General features: G+C 43.3%; 1 protein-coding gene across 1 annotated transcript in view; it reads left to right on the forward strand.

Moving 5' to 3' along the window:
* TM9SF4 (transmembrane 9 superfamily member 4) overlaps positions 1-24275 on the forward strand; it is a 144455-nt gene that overhangs the window by 96850 nt on the left and 23330 nt on the right. The window contains exons 8-10 of the mRNA XM_078651776.1: positions 1022-1133; positions 4695-4765; positions 4991-5123. Coding sequence (XP_078507902.1) covers positions 1022-1133; positions 4695-4765; positions 4991-5123 — 316 coding nt within the window. The remainder of the gene's footprint in view (positions 1-1021; positions 1134-4694; positions 4766-4990; positions 5124-24275) is intronic.

Below are 24275 nucleotides of genomic sequence, written 5' to 3' on the forward strand. Positions count from 1 at the left end.
ACTCTTTTCTTTAGTGGGTTTCTACTATTGCAGTCACGACATGCTTTATTCGCCCTGCCCTCTTTCAATGAACCCCGGGACAATGGTGGCTGCTTCATCGAAGTGAAATAGGTCTCGCATTTACAAGAGTTTGAGATATTGCAGTTGTAAATGACAAAAGCTTAAACTCTCGTAAATGCGAGATCTATTGCATTGCAAAAGCTTGTTAAAAGTGTAATCTGTTGATGTAGCTCATGATTAAGGCTCCCTGTTTTCTGTTTTTAGTGATTTTTACAGATAAATACAGACAGAAAACCATTTATTTTCCTGTCTGTATTTATTTTTAAATTTTTTTAACAATTTGGTTGTTTCTGAGTGATTCTGAATGCTGTCAATCATGACCTCCAGGCCAAAAGCTGTGCGGATTAACAGGCAAGGACATTTTAGTAAAGAGCCTTAAACCGCAGTAGATTTGCACAATCATAACACTAAAATTTGCATTTTTTCTTATAAGTGCATATTTTATCATCTGAGTGTGTGTATATATATCATTGAAACCTGTCCGGCGTTCAGGCACGAGTGTACATTAACCGGTTACATAAATGCAGAAATATACACATTTCAGCTTCATTTTTGCACAAAAACTAAAATAAATATGGATAAATACAGGCGGAAATGACAAAAAAATAAATACCATAAAGCTTGGAGCCCTACTTATGATTGAAATTTGTGGAATTCGATTTGTCCGCTATTAAGCAGGGAGGAGCATGAAAGAGTGAGTTCTGCCCAATAGTTTTAGTTAGCTGACTGAGCCAGTCTTTTCAGAAGGTATACTGGGAAGGATGTGGTTGAGGCAGGCATGGAAGAGGTGATCAGTTGCAGCCATTTAAATATGGCAGAGGCTGGATGAATCATGAGTGGAAGAGGAGTAGCAGCTTACCATAACTGATACTGAAAGCCTTTGTTTCATCATCCATTTTGTGTTTTCTTTTCTCACTTTATTCTGTATGAGTCTCTCACTGAAAACATTATTTCCCTGCAGCAAAGTGATGTTAAGTGGGCATCGAGATGGGACACTTATCTAACAATGAGTGATGTGCAGATCCACTGGTTTTCCATTGTTAACTCCGTTGTCGTCGTATTTTTTCTTTCAGGTAAGTGAACCTGGCCATTAGAATTATTAAGGGCAAGAGGCAATAAATATTTTGAAGGGATGGATCGACCGATGCATATGGGGTGTTGTTTCCAGGAGGACTGTAGAAGAATATTAAGGGTAACACTGAAGGAGCAATTCCTAAACTTGACTTACCCTGGCAGGGGCTTATTTGAAGTTTTGGGGTCTCACTTTATTTCCAGATTTTACATATATGACCCTTGCACCTTTCATGGCAAACTTAATATATTTTGTTTTTACTTTAAAGGGGGTTGGTTTCAGCCTCCTTCATCCATTTGCTTCTTTTGCCTTGTAACATTGAGCCATTGCCCTTTGACGTTGTCAATTCCTTCTTGGATCAGCCTGAAGGAGTATTTTAGTGTCGCCTTTTTTCTGTTGGCTCCGTAGCTGGGTTTGTGTTTTTCTCCCTCCAATGTATTTAGTATTTTATTTTTTTACACAGTTTGCGAGCAGCCTGGTAGCACGAGGCAGCGAGCACTGACACAAGCATTTGTAAAATGAATAATACGCACAAGAAAGCAGCTTACTGTCCTTGTAGTATACATTTTCTAGAAACTTCTGTGTGCATTCGCTTCCCAGTACAAACAAGCATTGAAAATGCAATAGGTCTCGCAGCATTAGAGTTAGTGCTTTTAGAATTGTTTATGGGTTTTTTTTGTAAATCTTTAGCATTTTTGTTTCCTGTAGCCAATGCTAAAGAATTTCAAAAAAAAAAAGCCATAAACATTTCTAAAAGCTCTGAAATGCAGTCTGAAATGCTGGATATATATTCAGTACAGATACACTATATTGTTAATGAAGACATAGGATATAATATGTTGTACTGTATACACACAATTAGATGGGAACGTGCTGTGTGTGTCAGCGATTGAAAGAGACTGCACTCAGAGTTGCTGTGCGCATCAGCGAAAAGATTGCAGAGTAGACACGCAATACTTGTACTAAAGTGTTGTGCGATTGTACTGTAGGCACGCAATTTAAAATCCAGCTAAACGCGTCAGCAGAGTTGCTGTGCGCATCAGCGAGTGAACTGTAAACTAGACACGCAGTTTTAAAATCAAGATGTGCGTATCAGCGAAAAGATTGCAGGGTAGACGACCAAATACTTGTACAAAAGTGCTCTGCGTGTCAGCGAAAGAACGTAAAAGTCTGCACTGGGCACTGCTGTGCGAGTCTGCAAGAAAGCATGGAGCTGCTGTGCGCATCAGTGAGTAAACTGTAAAGTAGGCACGCAATTTAAAATCCAACTGTGCGCGTCAGCGCCGCGGAGTTGCTGTGTGCATCAGCGAGTGAACTGTAACTTATACACACAATTTTAAAATCAAGCTGTGCGTATCAGCGAAAGGATTGCAGGGTAGACATGCAAATACTTGCACAAATGTGCTGTGCGTGCCAGCGAATGAGCATTAAAGTGCACACAGCGTCGCTGTGCGCGTGAGCGATAGAGCATGGAGCTGCTGTGTACATAAAATGGACACAAAGCTGGTGTGCACGTTAGTATTGGCACAAAGCTGTTGTACACGCTGTTGTCCGTCTGTAAAGGCTGCTGGGTGTGTCAGCCAAGGAGAATGAAGCTGGTTTGCGCGTCAAGGTTTCTAGGTGCGCAATCAAAGAGCAACGTCGGGTCAATGCGTTGCACGTTGCGTTCCAATGACGAATTTCTGGAATGCCACAGTTATATGGAGAAGTCCTAAAGTTCACAGAGGAAAGCACAGTGCCAGCACGAGGACGGGCAGTCACGAGCAGGTAGTTAAAGAAATAACATGGAACCACCCGGACAGCGGTAAAGTTAACAAGTGAAAGCGGGATGTAAGTAGGGGGGAGGAGAAGTCTGGGCAGGCAGGATGACTCAGGGGAGGGGGCGGAGCGGGGCAGAGCGGCATGTGGGTGTGAAGAAGCCGGGCCTTTGAAGTGAAGCTAAGCTTCACTTCAAAGGTGTCGGAGGAATGCGGGCGGCTGTGCACGCGCTTTTAAGCTCAATGCACATGCGCATTGAGCTTAAAAGTCACGGGCACTGCAAGGAATCGCCACGATTCCTTGCAAGTTGGATAAAGAGTGGATAAGCCCCCATAGTCTCGCAAGCTCGATGCGCATGCGCATCGACAGGCGAGACCTAAAAAAACGAGTATTGGAAAAGACAAAACTACAAAGTGCCAACGTCAAACATAGTGCATTGGATTAGGCAGTTATCTGAAATGAGGTTCTTGCTTTGTCCACATCCACAAGAACAGGTAGTAGGAGTAGTTTCGACATTGCTGTCTAGGTTGATCCTAGTTACTGAACTATGCTTTCCATTATCCCAAGCAAATTTTGTGCTCCTGCCACTAAATGAGTGGGAACCAATCGCTGTTGGGGGCAGGAGTACAGGAATGCCTCAGCCTAAATGCATTGAGTCTACCGCTTTTCAGGTGAACGAATTTCACCGTACTATACATGCAGATCAAAGTTTTTCAGTTTGAGCATCGCTCAAGTACTTCTAATGGAAAATACCCATTTATTCCCTGCTGAAAGGATGTTATATTTCCAGTTAGATTTTTTTTTGCTCATCATTCTACCATCCCTCTCCTTTGTTTAACCGTAACATCTTATTCTAGAGTTTCAGAAAGTTAAATAACATGCCAATCCATAAACGCAGGGGGCATTTTCCACCTGTTTTCTAAAGCACTGCATTCATTGCTAATGCTGGACTAGAACGAACTACATTTGGCAAATACCATGACTTTACATAGGTTTTGGATCCATTCACTACACTCCTTTTGGCGATATATTCTAAAAACAAAATTCTGCATTGTGAAGACAGTTATGCCTTCCGTTTGAACAACTAAATCAGTACAAAGTTGCTGACCTAATGTTTTAATTTTGCAACTTTCTGTGGAATTGATTTATTATCAGAGTTCATTGCCATCACAATGGCACTTTCATCAGTGACTTGAAATTTATTGGGCCATAACTTTGACCTCACCAGTTTACTATTCTGGCTAGATTCCTAACATTTTGAAGTTTGAGCCAGGTTGCAATTTGGCAGTCTAGGTAATGGACTTGTTTTTAAATGTTTCATGGATGTCAAAGTATGTCCATGTGCAGGTGTATGCATGCAAAGGGGTTGACGGGTATTGATCTTCTAACCATATACTAAGTAACCAAGCTAATGAATGAAGAAGTGTAGAATCTATTGGCTGTTCCTAGCTTTATATTTTCTGTATACACCTGTCCAGTATCAGTTTCCTAGGAGTTGCATTCCTGATCATAGATTAATGAGGACCAGTTGTGGAATAGCAGTCCACCACAAAAAACTCCATATTAAAGTGATGGAGAGGTTCAAACCCTTGTCTGTGGTGTACGCCGTAAGATTATTTTTAACTTTGTAAAAGAACATTGGTGGAATTATTTAAATGGGCTGTGTATGGGGGCTCAGCAGTCAATCCAGTGGGCACTTAAATTATGTATACCAGCTATGCAAACACAGATTATAGCGTGGTGTGCTTTGCTTTCCCGAGTACAAGCATTAAAGCTTGAATTTGCTTTTTCCTCCCTCTTTCAGGTATACTGAGTATGATTATTATCCGGACGTTGCGGAAAGACATTGCAAACTACAACAAGGAAGATGATATTGTATGTGTTCTTAAATCTTCTTTTGTCTAACGAGTCACTGACATGATTGTTATTGAGTGGGCTCAGGCCTTTTAATGTTGGATGTTTTTGCATAAGTGAAAGGCCCTGCAAAACGTTTTTAGAAAATTATATATGGAAGTGGGATGGTCTGCTTGTCATTGGTATGAGTGGTTTGAATGTGGAGAATAAATATTTCTCTTGTGCATTTTCTCTCCTGAAAATCAGGAAGATACCATGGAAGAATCTGGGTGGAAACTCGTACATGGAGATGTTTTCCGACCACCCCAGTATCCTATGATCCTCAGCTCACTTCTCGGGTCAGGGATTCAGCTCTTCTGCATGATCCTTATTGTCATATGTAAGTAAAACTTGGGTTGCTAAGGGAGCTGTATTTTTTTACATAATGCAGGGTTGTTAAAGTATGGTTATCTTAACCGCATTTCATTTATTTTCTCAATCTAGTTTTCTACTCAATAAGCATCCAAAAACTGGTCAAGCCAGTATACAGATATTCTAGACGTTGCATTTTTTATTGTATATGTTCTTTATGGTTTAATGTTTTTATTCAGTATTCAAGACCATGGTCTTCAATAGCAAATGTATGCAGATGTTACCCAAATCGTGGTAGATCTTCATGGTCAATTGGAAGAGATGCTGGAAGCTCAGTCATGTTAAACAGCTGTACAAGACTGTAAGAACTTAAATAGACTATGCTTAAACACCAGTAAAACGGATATTTTACTTTTGTGTGTAAATCAAGATGTTTATTTTGAGCCCTCACCAAAGCCAGCGTATAAGGTTAGGAATTTGGGGATTAAGTTTTATCTGGAATTATCTTTTCATTTCTCAAACACGTTTAGTTACTAAAGCAGCCCCTTATCATTTGACCAAACTATGCAACATTCCACAACTACTCTAGGCCATCCATCTGCTTTCATTATTAAATGCAATGTCTGTCCTTTCTAGAGTTAATATTGTGTTAGTGCTCACTTTTACAGAAGCCATAGCAATCTGAGAAGAAGGCATGCTAGTTGCTGAAAACGAGGAAGCTGTAAATGTTCGCAGAGTAAATGAATATAGTCACAAACCAGGTTATTGGTTCACCTTAGCTTGGTTACCTGTAGAAGTCCTAATTCCCTTTAGGGCTTTAACTCTTATTTGCACAGTGCTACATCAACACGTCAAGAATTCTTAAACAATGGCTTTCAAGTTAAACCGCCTATGAGATAGCATTGCTCAGCTGCAGTGTCTAAATTAGTTGTTCCAAAATGGAAACTGGTTAATGCCTGGTAAAAAATATGTTCACTACAGTTAGAGCTGCTTTATGGAACTCCTTTCTGGCATGCTAAAGATACAGTAACAGTTTGATTAAATTCAAATGCCAATTAGAAATGTATCTGAAAGGCTAATGATCTGCTGCCTATTTGAATGTTTTGGATATGATACAAATTCTTATGTATTCTTTTATTATCTGTTATGGTAATTTAGAATTGTGGACTTTTGAAGCTGTGTCTATGGCTTGAATGTGACAAATACAATGAAATAAACCTTTTACTCGAAAGAATGAACAGATAGTTTCATATCTAATTGTTTGTTTCATTTATACAGCATGCATTGTATAATTGAATATAATCATTCTATTACGGTGTATTATATAAAGGTTACAACAGACTAACATTTAAACAAAAAAAGGTGTGATGACTTAGCTGCGTCATTTTTATAGGGACACTTATGAGTCACTAAGTACACCCTCATGCCTTCATTAAGCATGTGCACCTACAAAATGATGTGGAAATCATTCTTTAAAAAAAAAAAATTTACAGATCCAAGATGGATTGTTAAATTAAAATAAATACATTTTAAAAAGTAGGGTGAAATCATTTTTTTTAAAAGCAGATGAGCCAGCAAAAAGAAAGCAACATGTGACATGTCTTGCTAACACGTCTCTTCAAATTAAGAACTTTTATTTTTTTTAAAAACCCTCAAACTATTAGTCAGCTACCTATTTGACAACATTATCCTTGACCCTGCAGTTTTCATTAAGTTCTTGACTCAGAAAGCAAATTAATCTATGCTGTCAAACCATTACACGAGGTACTTCTAACATATTACATTTAAAATGCTGAGACTTTTGTTTAGGCCTGCAAACCGATCTACAATATGCTAGCCTCTATAAATATAATAAAAAAGAAAAGCTGCTGTAATGTGCAGTCGTTACCTTTTGTGAACATGTTATAGCCCGTTGGTTTAACACAGAACATTTGCTACTGGAAAAGCTGATTACGTTTCTGAACAGAAGTTTAATAATACATACAAATATTTACCTTAGTACAAATAAATAAAAGATGGTCTTCTATTCACATAGAAAAGAATAATTAATACTATGAACTGTAATTAATAATATATAGGGTGAAAATTGTGTTGTAATGTTTATTGTTCCTTTAATGTATTAATGTAATATGAGCTAAGGAAATAATTATACGGTAATTGGAATTTTTATATTGAAATATAGTTATATATTTTTTAACAAAAATTATAGGAAGAAATCTGTAATTAACAGCGTGCTAGGCATAATATTGAGGAAAGATTCCTTTTGAATTCCTAAGAGATCTGAAAGTCCGAGGGGAACTATTTTTATTGAATTGTACCATGAGAATATTGCAGTTGGTAACAGATGTGTTGCTATTCTTCACAATGAGCAGAAAGCAGCCAGGGAAGATAGGTGTAGGCAACTGGGCTTTTGTTGCAGTTACCCCCCACGTTTTGCCCCCTTTTTAACTACTAGATGCTGATTTTCGACTCTGACAGTGCACTTAGGCGTGCTAACCAGACCCCAGTGTCAGTGCCCCTTCCCTAAAACAAGCTAAAGTCAAATAGTGCTACAGTAGTACTAGAGCATCCCATGCAAATCACTAGTAAATGGTACTCCAGGTACCTAGGGTAGGGGTACCAAAGAGGGTCCCCAAGAGCTGAGCATATATTATACCACCCTAAGAGACCCACCTACAAATTCCACAAAGACTGCTAGAGCAGGTTGCATGATATTGTGCAAACCATGAGTGAAAACATGACGCGACACACTCCTGTGTGTCCTGTCAAAGTCCCTGCATCTCATATATGTAAGTCACCCCTACAGCAGGCCTTGAGCTCCAAGGCAGGATGCATTATATTTTATGTGAGGACAGATCTGCTCCTGCAGATGTGCCCCTGTGATGTCTAGTTCTATTGCTAAATATTGCAAGTGAACAGGTGAAGGAAGCTGGTTCTGTAATGGTATGCTACTAGGTGCTTATAACGTGCACAGAGTCCAGGAGTGCCCTAAAAGTGTACAGGGCTCAATGTAAAACGCAAAGTGTTCTTAGTGGTAGAGTGGGCGAGCAGCCTTAGGCTTAACACAGAGAAGTGGTAGAGTGGGCGAGTAGGCTTAACACAGAGAAGGGCAAGACATTTATTGCACAACCGTAACCAATAATGGTCACACGGCTCAAAAAGGAGATCCACACCACTTTTATAAAAATAAGCTTTGTTGTATTTTATTTTAATACTTTTCACTTAAAAAATTTGACAAACTGCAATTTCTGAACAGTTTAGTGTTATGCTATAGAGGAAAACAATAATGCAGTTTAAGAGGTAAGTACAACACTTACCGTTTCAGTCTTCGGGACCAAAGGTCAGCAAAGGGCAAGGGTCAGGTGAGTACCAAAACTGCACCACCAGCAGCATTGGAGCGGCCGGATGCAGAGGTCAGAATCCGAGTTCAGCCCAGTGCTTTTCAATGTAGACTGGGGCTGCTCAAAACCACACTGCGCAGGTAAGTAGATTAGTTGCAGGGGCCAAGCTTTGAGGTTAGGTTAAGCAGGGAGGGGGCACAAAGCAGCACCAAACATACACCACCAGCAACACAGGGGTGGCCGGGTGCAAGGTGCAATTTCAGCGTCAGGTGCCCAATGCTTTTCAATGAGTTACCTGTTTTTGACAAACAGGATACAGGTGTCGAACCGGATGTTGTAGGAGAAAGACCGATGACAGTAGAGGTAAGTAGAGATGTAGGGGGTCATAGGGGCACCATCAGTTCAGCTCACCAAGGCACCAGAGCTTCGGGTACAGGGGCGCTTTTAGATGCTGGAGTTTTCTTACCAGAGTCAGTCTGGATCAGGGGGAGCGTCTGGATTTAGGTTGCAGGCGTCATCGTGGGTCAGCCAATGTTGGACTTGAGTTCAGGATTGCTGGGAATCTGTTCTGTGTCGGTGGGCCACCTGGACATGGGCATCGGGTGCATAGTGGGCAGGACATGTGGATCCGCAGGGCACCAAAGTCCGTTGTGTTGGATTCTCAGGGACAGAGCCGCTGTCCTCTGGAGTTCAGGCCTTTTTCGAAGTTCAGGCAGTCTTCCTGGGGTTTCTGGAAGTTGTTGGCTGCAGGACAAGCGTTGTCTTCTTGTATGTTTTGGAAGCAGGAGACCGGCCAGTAGGCCTGGGGCCAAGTCAGTCGTCGTCTTCAGGCATTGCTGCACGGCGTCTTCGTCCTTCGTCTTAGGTCGCAGGTAACTCAATAGGAAGCCACCTAAATACTAAATTTAGGGGGCGTTTTAGGGGAGTAATAGGTAGGGCCCGTGGGCACCTTACCTAGGGTGACTACACCTGCTATTATGCTACCCCCGTGTTGATGGGGCATAGACTTAGCCCTGATTGGAAGAGTCCCCTCCTCTTAAAGATAGAGGGGACTGAAAAGTGTGCTTGGCTTCGCCTCGCTCACCTGAGGGGTGGAGTTAGCAAAGATGGGCACACCTAGCCTTTCTGAGTTTTCCCACCAAAAGTGGGGGTGTGAACCGGGGGCTGCCATCTGTTACCAACGCCAAAGAGACAGATTTGCACGTCGATGGACTTCAGGGACAGTGAGACCCACTTCATGAGTGGCCCAACAGTCTTGCTTGCCCCTCTTCTGCAAAACAAGTACCAAGACGTGAGTCTGTGACATCCGCCACTCGACTCCTCAAAGCACCTATGCACCAGCGCTCCAGAGCCCGAGTCCAAGGGAGGTATCGGCGCAAACGGTGTACCCAGACCCACAAGAGCTAAGCCCATGCTTCGGTTTGCCAAGACTGTACTTGCTAAGCCCATGCTTCGGTTTGCCAAGACTGGACTTCCAGTCACCACCGGCAGCCTCTTTCTGCAGGCCCACCTCCAACTGCGAGCGAGTACTGCACCGGAATCCGACTCCAAAAAAGACTAATGCACCCAAGCACCACAGCCCGAGGAGAAGTGGACCAAGGGTGTCCCTGTGTGCCGGAGAATCTCAAGGGTCGAGCCCCTCGGTTGGTTCCCCTGGGCTTGTCCCCCAGTCCCAGCTTGCAGCCTCTTTTTAACTGGACCGTTACCCCATTGAAGGGAATGGGGCACCTCTCACCCAGATGTTACGTAGCTGCCTGAGGTGACCTGTTAGTGTGGCCATGGACCTTTCCCCATACTCGCCTCAAGTCCTGAAGAACCGTCCCGTAAGTCACTGACAAGTGCCTGAATGCAGTACGTTTTTCCTCTATTGGCTGATATTACCGAGCCAGAAAATGCATGAAGTGTCCATTTTTGAAAACTGTAAAAATTCATAACTCTAAAGTGCTCAACTGATTATCTTGGTGTCTAAATTGATATAAAAGTACGTGTTATTTTCATAAATTGGTGTTGGATTTCTTTGAGTGTGTCTCACTTACTGCCTTTGTCTGTGCAATAAATGCTTAGTACTACCCTTTGATATGCCTAACTGTTCGCCCACACTACCACAAAAGATCATTTGGGGTGTCATTTGTGCCTCTGTAATTCCTTTGGGGTTTGCCTGGACTCCTTACACAGTGTACATCTTTTAGGTCCACTATATAAAGAGCCAGCTTCCTACAATAGGAATGATCCAGAAGAAAGCCCAGAGATGCCTTAATTTCTTGCTGACACCTGTTGACCAACTTAAGGTTTTGATAAAGTGACCCTAAAAAGTGTAGCAGACGCACCATTAATTTTCCTGTTTTTAGCCTTGCATAAGATAGGCACAATGAAAGTAATCAATTTTATGGCTAAACACAGTTTTAATACTTTCTCACAGCCATTTCCCCCTTCACCACAACCTCTCCACACAAAAAAGTGTTCAGGAATAGCACCCACCCTACTGAACCAATTTGGTGTTGGTGAAGGAGGTCCCTATGATAAGGCATACCACCTAACGCTAGTAGGTGAGGGGTACCATGTCTTAATTTGTTTTCCGTAACAGCAATCCATCAGGCACAGTGGATAATATTTTGCCCAAAAAACAAATGAGTCCAGGAACTACTTTTAGATAAATAAGCACAAGAATATCGTAGACAAGAAGAATTTCCCTGAACTCTTTTAACAGAACCTTTCCAGTCTTGCGTTGTTAGATGTGTAAGTAATGGGGAGGTGGAGCTTGTTATGGCGGCTTCAAAATACATCTCTCTCTCTCCTCCTCTACGGTTACCACAATAATTTGATTGCTTAGCCCATTGTGTGTCTATTTAGAAAAGAAAGTACATTTTGATCCTACGGCAGTGCTTAATACTACAAAATTCAATTCAGCATGTGCAGTAGGGACCATGGTTTTGATTATCTTTTTGTGGCGCGTCACCTCTCAAAGTCCTCTGTGCTACCTAACCCTCCCCCAAGTGACCCCTAGACAAACTTGTCTTTCAGGAATTATAGCAAAAGCATGAATAAAAAGCTCAGGTGCAGATTACTGGTGCTCCACCAATCAGATGTGCATTAAGTTCACGTGTTTGCTTGAGTTCTTACCTCTTGTAGTATAGTGAGTAGGAAATTGATTCTTAGTCCTTCACGCTTAACCATCACAGACATTTAGGTAAGGTGCTACAGCAGGCGGAGGCCCATTTCATTCAGTAGCAGTCGTTCGGATGACGCTGAGGAGGCCTAGCACAACCCACGTCTCTTACATATGGTTGCCCAGATTGATCTACTGTCTTGCGGTTATGTGGTTACTTATGCATGCACTGGTCATGCAGTGGCAGCCCTGTCCAGCCAAAGAAGTAGAGGCAGTCCCTATTCGGCTGCTACAAGTACCTCAGGAGTTGTAGCCCCGATGGGGCCAGGAGGACCTCTCAGCAGTTGTAGCCTGATCGAGCCAAACAAGCCTCACAGCATCCGAGCCCTGATTGAACCCATGGAGAGACCTGGACATACTTTTTAGCACTGGTCGATTGTCTTTTCTCTTTCCAAATATCTGCTTTCTCTTGCTGTACTTTGACTATGAACACCCTGGGCTTCTTCCCAAAGATGAATCCTCATCTTTAACAGCATGCAAGATTCTAGGCACTAGGTAGACTATCGTCTCCTCCTGCAGAAAGGGCAGACTTCAGGGATGTCCCCATTGGAGACTGGCTGTCAAGCAAACACTAGTCCTGGTTACACAGCAGTCAGACTATAGTGTGGAGCAGCTCTTTGGTCATGAAGAACTTGAAACTGGAACTAGATGGAGTGGTTTGGTTCCCACTTTTATACACACTTTCTAGATGGGGGTGTGGATTCACTGACTCAAACCTCAGAAACGCTTGGAGTTATTCTCTTTTAATCATCCGTCTCAATGTGTTCTCCAGACACAGCTGCTGTGTAAAGTGATGCTTCAGACAGCTGGAGGATCCTCAACATAGGCTCAATGAAGTGTGAGGTTTATGCAACCGGCTGTTATCAGCCTTTCTAAAGCAGTAATCCGGAAAAGACTGAAGGGTAAGCCTGACCTAGAAACTTCCTCGCCTTGTACAACAAACTGTAATTCTGTCTTCACCCCTACCACCCAACAAATGGCGGTGCTCAGAAAGACCTAACCAGCTACCCTTTGCCAACAATGTCTTCTTTCAATTTCTAAAGGTAGCACGGTCTCAGTCCTCCTCACTGCAATGTCTGGATCTTCTCCAAAATGGATTCCACTGGTCTCAGTATGTGACCCATAGACACACAGTCCTACTACTGCACATATGCTACAGGCACACTATACACGTGCATGCACTAAACAAACATGAAGATTTCCACGCATCGTTCTGGGTATTCACATGGCTTCTGAACTTTGTACAACAGTGACTGTAGCCCACAGTGTCGCTTACACCAAAAAAGTGCTAGATCTTGCTTAATCGAGGACAGCCATTAAACTCAGCGCACACTAGATTAGCATTATGCCAGGGCCAAAATTAAAAGGTACCTGATAACACAGAGTCTGACAGTCTGGTTTACGGATCACACCTGTATACTATTTATGAGACATTCCCGTCCCAACCGTTTTCTGGAAGTGCAATATCTTTATTTGAACCTCAAATGGTTCTTTTACTTGTGCCCTTTAACCCTTTCAACATACATATTTGATCCACTGCTAATGTCTGTCAAACACTCAATTCCTTTAAATGATTCTCTGGAATCTCTGAGTGGGGGGACTCTGTCTCCGACAAGCATTACCGGAACCTACAATCAAGCACAGTACTCTAGTCTGCCACTATCTTCTGTACAGGAAGTTGGCGTGTTTCCTGAATTCTTTGTGAATGGCTCTCCCTAAAGCGTAGCAGAAAATTATGAATCTGCCATTCTCAACTAGCAGCTTTTTCAGATCTAACTTGGACAATCCGATGCCCATGATGAAAGCTAAAGTTGTCACTCTAAGGTTGGTGGGCTTGAAAACTAGATAACACTAAGTATGCTAAGCAGCCCTTCTATCAGAATCAAATATTTCATTAGCCGCAAAGACTATCAAGAGGAAGTGAAGACTAATAACATTCTGAATCTGCAGTTAAGACACAGATGCAAATGAACAATGACTTCCCGATTACTAATCACCTCTGTGTGGCAAAAAAACAAACCGCGACAACTAGGAGCCTAGAGGTGTTAAATCTACTAGACCTGTTGGTCCCATCGCAAATGCCCAGAAGCAAAATAAATCTGTGACTTGAACTGAACAGGAACACTTCTTTGTCAAGAAACCAAAAATTGGCACTAATGTATTCAAAATATAATTTTGTAGAGATGGTTTATCAGAGAAGGGAAGCAACCATCCTCTGTCCTTTTCTGGGTGCTTGGCTAGTGCGCATCCTCTTTCCTGGAAAACTACTACAAGAATTGTGAGGAAAAAACAAAGTCCTCTCCAGTAGTACTCAAGGTTTTGGAGCACTAGTTAAAGTAATTATGGTCTTCTACCCACCCAGTAGTATAATTTTGTATACCTTATTCCCGTGGACAGGTACAGGAAATAATGTGATGTACTAAGAAAGAGAACATGCCAGAATGCATGCTTTTTCTTCCAGAACGGCAATACCTCATCTATATGAGCAAAGTTCAGCATGCTGATATAGTGCATTTTGCAGGGTTTATCATAGCTCCTTCAAGATTACACAGCAAATGTGTTTTCTTCACACATATGTCGCTTATGAGCTGCTCAGTTAGACATTGTCTTTTGACACGTCATCAGGAAAATGGTCGTTAACACCTTTGTTGGGTTAAAACCTTTGTTGGGTATTATGAACCAAGTCCTCAATTCATTTGGAAGACAGCCAATGCAAGGATTGTTTATTTCCTTGTTGAATGAATGATGTTTCCACTGTTCCACAAATGGCTTCCTTTTTGTGTACAAGACTGTAAGTATCGGTCCAGTTTCTCTCCTTCATGTATACTATACCCACTCAACTAACGACCAGCCGGCCAATGTTGGGCCAGTGTGAGGCCATTGTAAAACATGGCAAACATTGCTAAACACATGGGAGGATCATCAGATATTGCTGTGAGAATTCCACGATATTACAGTGTTTAAATTGGTACACATGTAATTTTTACTTGCTATATTGATCCAGTCTTTTATTGACAGCCGCAACATTATATTTGCCTTTCACAAGCAGCACTGCTTTCTCCTTTGGGCAAAGCAGAGCAACAACATTTTCTCCAGATATGAAACATTAGCAGTGGTGCAATGTGGATGATATGAACTTATTGACAGTGTCACTCCAAGATACTTACACCATACCACACTGACCCAGTTCAGGTTCCGCATAATGACCCACACATACGACTCATAGATTCATATGATTGAGCCATATACACACCTGTTACCAGGTGACAACAGTTATGATGTTACACATTTCACAAGATGGCAGTCGAACTGTTAATTTATCAATAGTCTGACACCGTAGTACTCAAAACACAAACAACACGTTCAGAGACTGACTGTGACAGGACAAGGAATGAGGGCCACTCAGTTTACTGAATCACTTCTATCCTTTATTATTGACATGATAGGAAAACTCTTGATTAGATGTCCATGATGCACAAACAATCGTCTCTTCAAAGCAAATTAAAAGACCATTACTGTTCAGTTCTCTAGGTTTCTTCACCCTTCACCAAGAAAACACCTCCGTGAATACAACAGGCCGTAAGAGCCGGCTTAAGGAAAAAACGCGGATTCTTATGCGAAGTGCAGTGGGTGGTCTCTGTGCCATGCCACTATTTCCTCCCCACAACTGAACTGTATGTGAGGCTTGCTGGTGTAGGGAACTGAATCCTAAGTATCATGCTTTTTTATAAAGCAGACAGTAGTGAGCTAAATTAGTAAGCCAACAAACCCAAGGAAACCATACACATAATTAAATAAGTATTATGACATGTTATTAGAACTGATCAAAACAAGACTTGCTGTTTGTATATAAATTGATTTTTTTGCTTTATTTAAATTATTTTCTTCATTTTTGTTGAACATTTCTTATATATAAATATACATATATTGCATTAAAAGATCAAAGACAAACATTATATAATTCAAAAAATATGTGAAGACATACTAAACCACAAGTAGAAAAGGAAAAAATTAACAACACAAATGACAATGATGTTAAGTGGGGCTAGTGGAGTAAGCAAAGCGGTGGATGGAAAATATACAAACAGCAAGTCTTGTTTTGATCAGTTCTAATAACATGTCATAATACTTATTTAATTATGTGTATGGTTTCCTTTGGTTTGTTGGCTTACTAATTTAGCTCACTACTGTCTGCTTAATAAAAAAGAGTTCAAATTATTCCCTACAAGTAGTGAATGCATTAGTAGTAGGGGTCCCCTTCTTTCCAAATTGTCCTAAGTATCCTGCACCATCCCTGTGCCAGAAACGAGCTCGCATAAATCCAAACCTACTCCCACGTCCGGAGTCCCAGCGGTATTGCCCAGTGCGTCCTCCCTCGAGTGCTCTCCCTCCTGGCCACCGTACTCTGTGACTCCACAACCGTGTGGATTACCTCTCTCCGTCTTTTCCTCAGGACTCGCCTAACCTTCGACCTCGGCTATCATGTCCATCGCGCCTTCATCCACATCCCTTACACGCGTTTCGCTTTTCTCAACACCGCCGACGATTCTGACACCGCTAAGCCTCCTTTTCCTTGAGAGCACAGCCCGCCTCCTCATGCAACCAATCCTGGATGACCAGCTGAACCCATCTTGGTCATGAAGAAGAGAAACACTAGCGTGTGTTGTTCAAATGCCCCGGGGTCCTCGCTTCGATCGGGCAAGTCCAGCACCCTACACTGACCTTCCTGATGACTGGTAGGCAACTGTAAACTGTTCAGATACCTACCTTTTTCTTAACTGTGCCTCATGAATCTGATGCTTGGTCTCGCGCTGGGACACTCTATTGAGTAGGCGTGCGCGCTATAAGTCTCATAAACATAAACATGAATCCCTGAGCTGTCTCTTATTCTTCCCTTCTACACTGTTGAATATGGACGCATCATGTTGCTAGGACAAGGTTTACTGCATGAGGTTTTTTTCTCAGAGTTGTATATCAAGCTTATGCGATGTGGTTCCACACTATGAGCTGTTACAGATGTACTAATCTCAAATTAAGGTTCCATAGTCCTCTTTCAAAAGCATTAACTTTGGTCAAGAGTCACGAAAGCGCTGTCCTTAGTTCAGTCAGAGCACTGATGACTTCACGTAACTTGATGGTATTTCTTATCCTGGCCTTTCTTTATAGATTGGCATGTATCTTGCTACTGGAACAATTAATATGTGAAAGCGATACCTGGTTTTCTTGTTTTTTTGCTCAAACATATTTAGTGTCTTGCGGGTCTTTTTTACCCTTATTTACAGAAATACTTCTGTTTTAGTTTGATATGAATTCTTTTTTACCAGTTACATACAGCCTTCAAAAAGCTCAAGGGCATAATAGGTTGAGCAAACATTTAACAGCTGATCCTGTAAAATACTGTACAATTTGCGATGTTGGGTTAGAAATTAATTAATATTTAAGAATGTATGGGGTGCAAAAAAAATTGATTTATTTTTAGTAAACTGTTTGATTACTTACATGCTTACAATAATCACACTAACTGGGCGGAGAAGCCAAACCCCATAGCAACATGTGTACCACTTAGCAAAATTAGGACCTTGCAGAATTGTTTTTGAGGAATTCTAGCTGCAAGTTGACTAAAGACCTTTATTTTAAATACATTGCACTACCGGCCTCTGGAATCATGGGCAGTCCATGTAAGTCTCCAAGCACATGAGGGGGGAACTCCCAATGTACGAACAGGGTACTCTTACTCTGCTGCAAAGAAATAATAAAATGCCTTGGAACTGCTCCCCTTTATTTCCCTGCATAATATCCTTTTCAATGCTTATAGAAGCTATTTTGCTGCAGCATGTGTATAGAGCTATTTTCCAAATATTGTTGTATCATTTAATGTTGCAATTTTGTGTTTTGCCTGATGCATTTTGCTGCTAGGAAATGTGCCCCATTCAGAGTGGTACAAGAGCTTTTTAGGTCTCGCCTGTCGATGCGCATGCGCATCGAGCTTGCGAGCCTATTGCGGCTTATACAAGCTTTAACTAAGAAGCAAGGAATCGTGGCGATTCCTTGCAGTGCCCGTGACTTTTAAGCTCAATGCGCATGTGCATTGAGCTTAAAAGCGCGTGCACAGCCGCCCGCATTCCTCCGACACCTTTGAAGTGAAGCTTAGCTTCACTTCAAAGGCCCGGCTTCTTCACACCCACATGCCGCTCTGCCCCGCTCAGCCCCCTCCCCTGAGTCATCCTGCCTGCCCAGACTTCTCCTCCCCCCTAATTACATCCCGCTTTCACTTGTTTGTATTTACATCATGTTGATTTATGTGCAACATAAGTTTTATCACATTACTCGAGGCTTCGTGACGCTAAATGCGCTGACCAGCATTGCAATATTAGACCTTTCTTTTCTTTTTAGCTCCGGCCGACATATGCTGCGTGTTTTTTACAGCTACTTTACACGGCAGGGATGCACCTTCTTGTCGATGGCCCTCGGTCTGCCAACAGTTTGCCTCTTGCTTTGTTCGTACCGCACAAGTGGAAGGTTCAGTCTGATGAGTTTTTGCCCACTTGGCACAGCCACGAGTACAGTCTTTCTTATCGACGGCGCCACCATTTACAACTCATCAATAGCGCCTCAAGCTGCTCACTCTCCTTCTCCCCCACCCCCCACCCCATCCGACTTGTTTTTCTTTTAACTGTACCCCAACCGAAACGGACTCAGAAGGATGAAAGGCTTTTGCATGCGACTACCCAACTCATGCGAGCACCCCCCCAGTTCTTCCTGCGCCCCGCCGATTACCACCCCCCCCCCCCCCCGCATTCCTTCACTTCCATTGAACCACGCAGCCCGGGACACAATCCCCCTGCACCCATCCCCCTTTAGCCTCCTCCCGAGCCATGCGATCCTCCCCACGTCCCTCACTCATCCAAATTTGAACCCAACCCCGCTTACTGAAACTTCAGCTTCTCTCCCCACTCTCCACCACAAGCCCCCGCTAGCACATCGATCACGGGGGTGAAATATTCAGTTCACACTATTTATTTTGCTGATATCTTCGTTTTCTTAGGTGCAAACCGCGTGCGCATTATAAACACTTTTTATTTGTCCTCTCTTTTGTGTGTTCTGTTACATTATATCTTTCCTTCCACTGTTATCTCCCTCGACTTACATGCGAAGCAAGCGCCCGTCACAAACAGGCTGTCTAGTCTCTCTTTAGTTTGCTGGCGCCATTCAATTCACACTATTTGTTTTTCTGCCATCTCCTTCTACTTACATGCAAAGCGAGTGCGTACTTCAAACACTTTGTATGGCCTCTGTTTAGTCTGCTGTCTACATTAAAATCACACTTGAATTTTAGGTTACCTTCATTTGCTAGTATACACATCGGGCGTGTATTACAAACAGTTGTATATTATATGTAGCTTTTGCAAGCACAAGTGATGTTGTTTACCTATATCTTAATGTCGATTAGAGCTGCTTATCATTAAAATATATAAAACCATTGATAGTATAAGGCATTTATTTTTTATATTTTTCTATGAATCGTCATGTGTAATATAAAACAAACTGATGTGTATAAACACATGCGCTCAGTGTTACAGTAGCGGACCATATTAATGCGATCTTCCTTGGTCTAATTTTTGCTGAGGCGGTTAAATAGGGTACTCTGTGGCAAAGGACCTTTGTTTTATATATCTTCCGCTTTTATTGTATCAGCATGGGGTCTGGCTTGTTAAAAGAACCATAACAAGAGCTGAGCCATACAAAGATGTTGCGCGTAAATCGGGGAACACTTGTCATGTAAACATACGAGAAAGATCATTCAAAATTAAAAAAGTTATTTATTTTTTAGCATTAGAATTTTATTTTGATGGACATTTATTGAAAGAAATTGTTTCAAATATGAAGCCTTCAAGAAAACCCCTGTACTCTAAAAACATTGCCACGCAACGCCACTCACCCACGCAACGCCACTCACCCACGCAACGCCACTCACCCACGCAACGCCACTCACCCACGCAACGCCACTCACCCACGCAACGCCACTCACCCACGCAACGCCACTCACCCACGCAACGCCACTCACCCACGCAACGCCACTCACTCACGCAACGCCACTCACTCACGCAACGCCACTCACCCACGCAACGCCACTCACCCACGCAACGCCACTCACCCACGCAACGCCACTCACCCACGCAACGCCACTCACCCACGCAACGCCACTCACCCACGCAACGCCACTCACCCACGCAACGCCACTCACCCACGCAACGCCACTCACCCACGCAACGCCACTCAGCCACGCAACGCCACTCAGCCACGCAACGCCACTCAGCCACGCAACGCCACTCAGCCACGCAACGCCACTCAGCCACGCAACGCCACTCAGCCACGCAACGCCACTCAGCCACGCAACGCCACTCAGCCACGCAACGCCACTCAGCCACGCAACGCCACTCAGCCACTCAGCCACGCAACGCCACTCAGCCACGCAACGCCACTCAGCCACGCAACGCCACTCATCCATTTGCAAAACGAAAAATGTCAAACTCTTCTATTGCGAGACCTATTGCATTTTCAATGCTTGTTTTGCAACTGTCATTTATCTAGCACACTGTGTGTTGCTAGTATCATTTAGTAAGTCTTATGGCTGTCTGCGTTCCATGGTATGAACCGCTTCCATCAGAGTAGGAGTCTGAAACTTCCTGTGTGTGGTCCAAATTAAGACTGTACAGCATAACTTGCTTGGTGTGCTGTTAATCTTTTGTGTTAATTTGGAAAGGATCATCTAGGGTCATGCCTAATAGTTTAGAAGTGTTTGGAAAAAACAGTGTTGTAATTACATTATTGTTTTGATTGGCAAAAAGGGCATCAGTAAATCGTGTAGGCTTTTTTTCACTGATGGATTGAAATCCCTTTCAAGTAGGTTTCAGAGGAATCCTGTCTCTGCATAATAGTCCGTACAAATTCAAGCCATACTAGTTTCACACCTATGCTGCCATTATTGCGGCCATCCCATTTCCCCTTCATTTCATGCTTTTTATATTTTCCAAATGTAAAGAAGGGGCATTATGGTGCTATTCAGAAAGCTCATACCTCTATCACCAAGGCTATATCTCATATAAGATTAGGAGTAGTTTCTTACCTGTAACTCCAGTTCTGTAGTAGGGGTATCTCTGTTATAGTCATAATGATGTGAATAGTCCCGCCCATGTGCGTGGACCCCGGAGCAATCAAAATAGTCTCTTAAGTTGTCCTCTTCTGCAATCCTGCATAGACACTTAAGAGAAAATCAAAGACATATAATGCAGCCTGAAATTAACAAGGCTACACTGGCCAGTACTTCATCCTGAAGTAAAAAAAGGATAGCCAGATAATACTGAAATTTATACATTTTGCTAAGTTTCTCACATAGAAAAACTCCCCTTCACAAAAATCCTTTGTCAGAATAGCGAGGAAGGGTTAGACAGACAAGCCCCATAGGCTGCCATTATGTGTCTGTAAATGGATACCGTACCTTTAAGAAACCCTCCAGAGACCCTCGGTATCCCATGATGCACAGCCAAAGGCTAGTTACTTTCAGTTCTTTTTGAAGGTGTATTAAGCCAGGCCTGTAGCCTTAAGGATATTATCGTTTCATCCACCGGGGAGGAGGGCGGGCTGCTTATGACTATAACAGAGATACCCCTACTACAGAACTGGAGTTACAGGTAAGAAACTACTCCTTCTGTAGTAGGGATCTCTGTGTATACAGGGCTCGACAAATCCACTTGCCCGCTCGCATTTGCAAGGTAGAATTAATGAGGGCAAGCTATTTTTAAGTCCTACTCGCCCTTTCTGGCGAGTAGGAAAACAAACTAACTTTTGTCCTCTGTCGTTGAAAACGGAGCAAATGTGACCAGTTAACAAAATTTAAAGGCATGTTTATTGCTCACAAAGCGAATGAGCAATAAAAAGGCCTTTAAATCTTGTCACATTTGCTCCGCTTTCAGAGATGGAGGTCAAGTAGTTTGCAGTTAAGTTGAGGATATTTTTCAAGGTACTAGACCTGCAGGACTAGTAAAATGTTTCGGATTTTTCGAGCCCTGGTATAGTCATAATCATGTGAATAGAATGGCAAGCCCATCCCAAACAAACCAAACCCAGCGGTGGAAGACACAGACAGAACAGCTACTGTGCAAATACATTTCTCAGCAAAACCTGCCCAACCTGAGCATCTGCCCTGGGATCAGAGTCCAGGCAGTAGTGTTTAGCAAAGGTATGGACTGACTTCCAAGTGGCAGCTCTACAGATGTCTGCAATGGGAACATTGCGCAGCAAAGCCGCAGTAGCAGCTTTGCCTCTGGTCGAGTAAGCCTTAGACTTACCCCCTAAAGTCTTGTTAGCTTTCTGGTAACACAGTTGAATACAGGACACAATCCACCTAGAGATGGACTGTTTAGAGGTAGCAAGCCCAGTCCTGACCGATCCATAATTAACAAATAATTGATCCGATCTACGAATCTCCTTAGTCTTATCTAAGTAGAATTTCAACACCATTCTCACATAAAGGGAATGAAGGGACCTCTCCACCAGAGAGGAAGGATGCTGAAAAAACATGGGTAAAGTGATCGTTTGATTCACATGGAAATCTGACACCACCTTAGGAAGGAACTTTGGGTGAGTTCTCTTGACCACCTTAGATGCATGAAACACAGTATAGGGCTCTTGGCTACAGAGAGCCTGGATCTCACTCACCCTGTGAGCCGATGTTATAGCTACAAGGAAAGCTGCCTTCCAGGATAGATGCTGGAGAGAAGCCTTATGAATAGGCTCAAAAGGCTCCTTCATTAGTCTAGGCAGCACCACATTCAGCTCCCACGGAGGTGAAGGACGCCTAATGGGAGGAAACACATTCTTCAAACCTTCCAGAAAATCTTTGATGACTGGGATTTGGAAAAAGGAAGTTTGTGAAGGGCATGTCCTATACGCAGTTAAAGCTGCTAGGTGAATCGTAATGGAATAAAAATTAAGGCCAGATTGAGCCAAATGCAGTAAGTACGGGGGAATGACATCCTCCTTGCAGGATGTAGGGTCTGCATCCTGAGAAGTGCACCAAATGTCTCTTCCATTTGTATGCGTAGGAAGTCCTTGTAGACGGTCTCTTTGCTTATTTTAATATTTCCATGCAGTTCTGAGGAAGATTTAAATGTCCATACTGCACTAGCTCAGGAGCCATGCTGCCAAATTCAACGACGAGAGCTTGGTACGCACAATTTGCCCTCTGAACTTCGTGAGAAGGTCTGGCCGACACGGAAGTCGAAGATGTGGCAGGAGAGACCGGTGTAGGAGGTCGGTGAACCACCACTGCCGAGGCCATTCCGGAGCAATGAGGATCATTCTGGCCCGGGACTGGGACAGCTTGATCAACACTGTCGGTATTAGGGGAATGGGTGGAAAAGCGTAGAGAAAGCTGTTTGACCAGTTGATCCACAGTGCATTCCCCAGCGTCCCCGGTTGGTAAAACCTGGAGGCGAAGTCTCGGCATTCGCTGTTTTCTGCGGCGGCAAACAGATTGATTTCTGAAGTGCCCCACCTCGAGAAAATGTCTCAACACCTCGTCGTTTAAGACCCATTAGTGATTTTTTTGAACGAGCCTGCTGAGCGCGTCTGCCTGAGTATTCTGCACACCTGGCAGATGAGTTGCTGTTATCGTCAGTCCTCTGGCCAGCAGCCAGTTCGTCTGCGCTTCCCGAGACAGTGTGCGCGATCTTAAGCCTCCCTGCTTGTTGAGGTAATACATTGTTGTTGTTGTCAGTCTGTACAAGCAGGGAATTGGCTCGAAACAAAAGCTGGAAGGCTTTCAGCGCTAAGTGAACCGCTCTGAGTTCCAGAAAGTTGATGTGATACGTGGACTCCGTCTTGGACCACGTGCCTTGTATCTGGAGGTGGTCCGAATGCGCTACCTAGCCGTGGAGAGATGCATCTGTCACTATCTGGAGGTGGTCCGAATGCGCTACCCAGCCGTGGAGAGATGCAGCTGTCACAATGGTTTGAGTCCGTATCTCTTTGTGGAATGGAATCCCTCTGAGGAGATTGCTAGGTGAACACCACCACTGCAGGGACTGGACAGCGTGCTGAGACAGGTGGATCCTGTCCTCCCAGCTCCCTCGTTTCTGGTCCCACTGATCCTCCAGACATTCCTGCAGCAGTCTCATATGGAGGCGTGCATGTGGAGTGAGAAAAATACAAGAGGCCATGGAACCCTGGAGAGAGGACGCCATCCTCACCGTTGCCGAGGGAACAGACATCAGAGCCTGAGCCTTCCGAAGTATTGATAAGGGTCGCTCCTCCGAAGGACACACGCTTGCCTTGAGTGTATCGATGGAGGCTCCCAGGTACTGCAGACACTGAACAGGAGTCGGGAAAGACTTTGACATGTTGATGTGAAGACCCAATTGGGTTAACAGAACTGCCGTCCTGTTGAAATGTAGCTGTGCTTCCTGAAACGTGGAGGCTTTGATCAGCCAGTCGTCCAGGTACGGACAGACGAACACCTTGTTCTTCCTCAGGTGCGCTGCAACCACCACCATGCACTTTGAAAAAGTCCTGGGTGCAGACTTCAGGCCGAATGGAAGTACTGTATATTGGTAATGATTGATGCCGACAAGGAACCACAGGAATTTCCGATGCTTCCTTGCAATGGGTACAT

The sequence above is a fragment of the Lissotriton helveticus genome, chromosome 7 (assembly GCF_964261635.1).
Source record: "Lissotriton helveticus chromosome 7, aLisHel1.1, whole genome shotgun sequence".
Lineage (NCBI taxonomy): Eukaryota > Metazoa > Chordata > Amphibia > Caudata > Salamandridae > Lissotriton > Lissotriton helveticus.